The 4,556-nt window shown below is 35.7% G+C and overlaps 2 protein-coding genes and 1 long non-coding RNA gene across 4 annotated transcripts; 1 reads left to right on the top strand and 2 right to left on the bottom strand.

Moving 5' to 3' along the window:
- The first annotated feature begins 245 nt into the window (after positions 1-245).
- LOC140966778 (leucine-rich repeat protein 2-like) lies at positions 246-2,985 on the top strand. 2 transcript variants are annotated; one of them, XM_073427034.1, is made up of 7 exons: positions 246-428; positions 1,103-1,235; positions 1,347-1,418; positions 1,896-2,039; positions 2,127-2,198; positions 2,298-2,369; positions 2,780-2,985. In XM_073427034.1, the coding sequence occupies exons 1-7, from the start codon at positions 272-274 to the stop codon at positions 2,844-2,846; spliced, it is 717 nt and encodes a 238-aa protein (XP_073283135.1). In that variant the 5' UTR covers positions 246-271; the 3' UTR covers positions 2,847-2,985. The 2 variants fall into 2 exon arrangements, with proteins under 2 accessions (XP_073283135.1, XP_073283134.1); XM_073427033.1 differs by having other exon boundaries at positions 2,298-2,440; positions 2,558-2,851.
- Positions 1,177-1,404, bottom strand: LOC140966780 (uncharacterized). The gene is made up of 2 exons (XR_012173437.1): positions 1,317-1,404; positions 1,177-1,277 (listed from the first exon to the last, which is right to left on the bottom strand). It is a non-coding gene; the product is annotated as an uncharacterized lncRNA (long non-coding RNA).
- Positions 2,986-3,122: 137 nt separating the features above from the next.
- Positions 3,123-4,526, bottom strand: LOC140966779 (uncharacterized). The gene is made up of 3 exons (XM_073427035.1): positions 4,295-4,526; positions 3,820-3,945; positions 3,123-3,540 (listed from the first exon to the last, which is right to left on the bottom strand). Exons 1-3 carry the CDS (start codon positions 4,468-4,470, stop codon positions 3,402-3,404), a joined length of 441 nt encoding a protein of 146 aa, XP_073283136.1. The 5' UTR covers positions 4,471-4,526; the 3' UTR covers positions 3,123-3,401.
- Between the last annotated feature and the right edge of the window lie 30 nt (positions 4,527-4,556).

Below are 4,556 nucleotides of genomic sequence, written 5' to 3'. Positions count from 1 at the left end.
AATAGATATATATAAATATTATTATTGTGTCCATTATTGATGAGTCAGTTATTATAATTATAAATTCTTATTATTTTTAAAACATTGACAACTATATATATATAGTTGTTCTATGGTATTTTAATTTTTAAAAATTATTGTTATCTTACATTTATGGTTAAAATTGGGAAATAGAAAGTATTATTTTATTTTAACGAGAATGAATGAATTTTTGATTTCCAATAATTTCATTATTTGAAGTTCACCAATATTGACTTGACTGGACAGTTACATGTCCACTCCCATCAATGTTTTACTTGTAAAATTAACCTTTGAATTCCTTCCACCATCTTTTTCTGTAAAAGTAATGGCTTCTCCTTCTCTCTTCCTCGGCTTCATCCTCCCTATTTTCTTCTCCCTTTCTTCAACAGTCTGCACAAATTCTGAAGGTGGAGTGACTTTTCTGTTACATTTTTCGTACATTAATTCTCATTGCTTTGTGTGCAAAGAATTTTATGTAAAAGCTCCTGTGTTCGAATTTTTGCGTTGCAGTTTTTTGTCGTGTTTCAATACTTCAATCTTGTTTTGGAGAGTTTCTTGAGTGAATATACGAAGAGCCCATTTCAAAAGGGTTCTTCTTTCCTTGTTCTTGATCATTTTTCAGTATTTGAGTTTGATTTTTGTTCGCAGAGTTTTATGTTAGGATTTGAGTTTGATATTTGCATATATTTTTCCCTTCAAAGAAACTATTCTGAATTTGCTATTTGAAGTAAAAGCCCTGCACACTTTCTGTTTCCAAGAAAAGTTCTGAAGTTTGCTTCTTCAATCACTTTTCCTCAGAGAAATTTACAATGAATTTACCTTTTTTGTAAGAAAGGCACATACTTTTGTGCAAGATTGGGGATTTGAAATCAATGAATAATTTCATGATATAAATTTATTGTATCTGCTTGGATAACTTTGGATTTGCTGCATTTTTAGATCTTTTTCCAGCTTTGGTTTGATCTTTCAATGAATTTGATGGTTTCCAAATGGAACCGAATTCAACATGAGCAAAAAAATATATAGAAAAAATGGCTTGAAATTTGTTGATTTCCTTTTTTTGTTTGTTTTTAATTTGCAGGAAATGCGTTGCATGCTTTGAGAATCAGGCTTTCAGACCCCACAAATGTTCTTCAAAGCTGGGATCCAACACTCGTAAATCCTTGCACTTGGTTTCACGTCACTTGTGACTCCAACAGCCATGTAATTCGCCTGTAAGATGTCTACTTTCCTTTCATATTAATTACAATTTAACTCTTATACCGTTCTTACTTTTCTTCAAAACATGATTCAACTTGTCTTACAATAATGTTGTTTGATCGCAGGGACTTGGGAAATTCCAACATCTCTGGGTCATTAGGTTCAGAGCTTGGTGAACTGAAGCACCTTCAGTATTTGTACTACCTAAACTTTGAACTTTGTTACAGTTTTATTCCATTTTTGGTTTTTAAAATCATGTTTTAAATTCTGTAATTTGATTTTCATATGTTATGGGTAGTAACGGTTGCTGTTGTATTGTGATTAACGTGTGTTTTTTGAGCTATTTTATTGCTTCAAAGGTTCATACCACCACCTATAATTTTTGGTACGGCTGTAGACACTTGATCCTACACAAAGTAGATTAATGTAGACCATTTTTGTTAAAAGGGAACTCTTGTATGGGGAGCAGTCTATAATAGAGGAAACTTCGTGTTTTTTGGCATTAAGCTTACAAGTTTATATGGTTATTTTGACAATATTAGCTGGCCTTGTTCTGGATACACATATTTGATGTTTTTAATGATAGCTATTGTTTCATCATAAAAAATCAAAAGTCGATGTTTTTCAAACCTTTTCCTTGTAGTAATTGTGAATTTTTGATGAGTGAATTGCAGGGAACTTTACAAAAATAACATAGGAGGACAAATCCCAGATGAGTTGGGCAATTTGGAGAAACTTATTAGCTTGGATCTGTATGGAAACAAGTTTGAAGGGAAGATACCGAAATCGCTCTCTAAATTGAAGTCTCTTAGATTTCTGTAAGTAAAAATCTCATACATTCATAAGTTCCAACAGTGTTGGTTTTTTCAAGTTCAAAATATTGAAGCGTGAAGTTAAACTCTCAGTCGGGTAAATGATAACAAGCTAACTGGATCAATCCCAAGGGAACTCACCAATCTATCTAAGCTCAAACTTTTGTAAGCAAAATTCATTTCTCATGTCATTGGAAATGTAGCAAAAATTAGTGTTTCATAGGTTTTGTGGATAACTCATGTTTGGTCCGTGAATTCTTGTAGTGATGTCTCGAATAACGATCTTTGTGGAACAATACCAGTTGATGGCCCATTCGGAAATTTTCCCATGGAAAGGTACTTTTTTTTTTTTTTTATTATTAATGAACCCTCGAAAAACTCAGATCCTGCCTTGGCATTCCAGATCAGTTTATCTGCACCATTCAATTCTTCTAATACTAACTTGCAAAACATACAGGAGTTTGTTGTCTTGGGGTATTTTTGTAAAATGTTACCTGAATATGTGTTTTCAGAAAATAAATGAGTGCTAGATTTTGTTTTTAGAATGATACAATTTTATAATTATATCTTCTGCCTTCCCTTTCAAAAGGGTATGATTTTCACAATTCCAGTTATGAGCATGATCGTTAACCAACACGCACCCTTGCTTGGTTCATCAACGTGAGACTTTATTTGTCAGTAATATTCTACGACCGATGTTTACTTTCTTGACAATCTGTTTTAACACCATATCTTCTATTGTGCAGTTTTGAGAACAACAGACTTAATGGCCCTGAGCTGAAGGGGTTGGTGTCCTATGACTTCGGATGCTGATGAAACGTAGATTTACGTTGCTTTCGCCTTAGGGAACATTTTAGTGTAAACTTGAAGTAGGCTATTGATATCTTTTATCCCAACATAATGTACTGTAAAACAATGGAAACTGCATTTATAACTGAACTTAGACTCTTTATGAGTGGGGTTAAACCTTGATGGCAATTTTTTAACACCAAAATTTGGTCTTTAAACCCTCAGACTCTTCGCAAAAAAATGAACACAATTGTTCGAATATTGTCTGAAGTTGGCTACGTGACAGCGAAAAAAATGGAAGTGAAAGATGTTGAAATTTGTATGAAGGTATGATTTATAGGATGTACCAATTTTTTCAGAACGGACTCTACCCCCTTCAAAAGCCATCTCCAAGTTCAAGATTAATCGTATACAATATTTCCAAGAATTTGAAACCATACAAAACGGCAATGCTTGTCCTCTACGTCTTAATCCATCCTCGCTGTATAAAGAAAGACGAGGAGCAAAACTAACCTTGATAACAAGTTTGCGCTAAGTATGAGCTCTTCAAGCCCAGAAGTTAGCTTTCTCATCAGAAGCCTATGGATGACTGAGTGTCCGTAGCGGGGGAGCTTCACCAAACTTCAATATATATGCAGTCTCATAAACAGGGCGAAGAGGCAATATCACTTGAGCATCAAGATAAGCATCACAGGAGAAACACCACACAGAAAGGTCACTGTTTCACGTCAGATACATCTTAGAGAGGTGAATCAATTCGATGCGCAAAAATAATGAGGAAATTACAGCGAGCACCAGGGACGGTCCTGGAAATTGATCCAAGACCGCGCGAATGTGGGGACTCAATGGATTCATTTTGGACCAAAACTTACTGTCCCAAGTAAATCATGCATGAAATTTCATTATCTCGTGGATGGGATGACCACTAATAGCACAAATGTTCTAGTGTAAGACAGGAAGTTTGAAATACAGGAAGAAAAGAGTAGCCTAGAAAAACCTGAAGCTCAGAGCCAAACTGTGTTTCTCTCGTCGAAAATGCTCTAGCATGTGCTTGTTCACAAAACGGCTGCAGAGTACATCTTTGCAGCATAAGCATAGCCAGTTTTCATCTGGATGTTCGCACCTGTACAGTTTCTTTAGAGTCAATGGATGGAGGGAACCCAAAATGCTGAAACATAAATACAGAATTTCCATGATGATAAGGTAGGACAGAGGGGAAATTTAGGCAATAACGTCCAAACTCGCATTTCGATGAAAAATACAACTAAATCTCAAATTTTTCGTTCGATTCCACAACAGCCCTGCTGGATCTCCGTCGCATATATACTATGATCCTCTATACAAACAAGAGATACTGGGAACACAATACAGTGAAATTTTTTCGCAATTTCACCAAATTCACAACACAGAGAGAGCAAACCATGTAATAAATCCCACTATAAAAATGGGGGTTAGGGTTTAAGGAGGTAGACCTATTGCAGGGAGTATGGGGAGTTGGGATGTGCATGAGGTCCGAATTCAAAGAAGCGAGATGATCACAATGAGTTCGGGCCTCGACCCAGCCCGATGCGAAGCCGTATAACATCGAATCATTGTCTTCTTCTACATTGACGGGGAGACAGGACGACGATGGACCTTCCTTCGCCATTGGCCTCTGCAACCGTTTTCTTTCAAGAGAACAATTTTTCTTTAAACTTTCTTTCAGACGTTCAAACCTTTTTAAGAGAACGTTTG

The sequence above is a fragment of the Primulina huaijiensis genome, unplaced genomic scaffold, assembly GCF_012295235.1.
Source record: "Primulina huaijiensis isolate GDHJ02 unplaced genomic scaffold, ASM1229523v2 scaffold207960, whole genome shotgun sequence".
Classification (NCBI taxonomy): domain Eukaryota; kingdom Viridiplantae; phylum Streptophyta; class Magnoliopsida; order Lamiales; family Gesneriaceae; genus Primulina; species Primulina huaijiensis.
This window is presented reverse-complemented; position numbering and strand designations above follow the sequence as displayed.

What these genes read in the sequence shown, in the direction of transcription:
- LOC140966778 (XM_073427033.1), top strand. Translation starts at nt 272, where the DNA reads ATGTCCACTCCCATCAATGTTTTACTTGTAAAATTAACCTTTGAATTC. An exon ending in AGTCTGCACAAATTCTGAAG is followed by an intron (nt 429 to 1,102) that starts GTGGAGTGACTT and finishes TTTAATTTGCAG; the next exon opens with GAAATGCGTTGCATGCTTTG. An exon ending in CTGAAGCACCTTCAGTATTT is followed by an intron (nt 1,419 to 1,895) that starts GTACTACCTAAA and finishes AGTGAATTGCAG; the next exon opens with GGAACTTTACAAAAATAACA.
- LOC140966779 (XM_073427035.1), bottom strand. Translation starts at nt 4,470, where the DNA reads ATGGCGAAGGAAGGTCCATCGTCGTCCTGTCTCCCCGTCAATGTAGAA. An exon ending in CCCCATACTCCCTGCAATAG is followed by an intron (nt 3,946 to 4,294) that starts GTCTACCTCCTT and finishes GAAACTGTACAG; the next exon opens with GTGCGAACATCCAGATGAAA. An exon ending in AGTTTGGCTCTGAGCTTCAG is followed by an intron (nt 3,541 to 3,819) that starts GTTTTTCTAGGC and finishes GACGTGAAACAG; the next exon opens with TGACCTTTCTGTGTGGTGTT.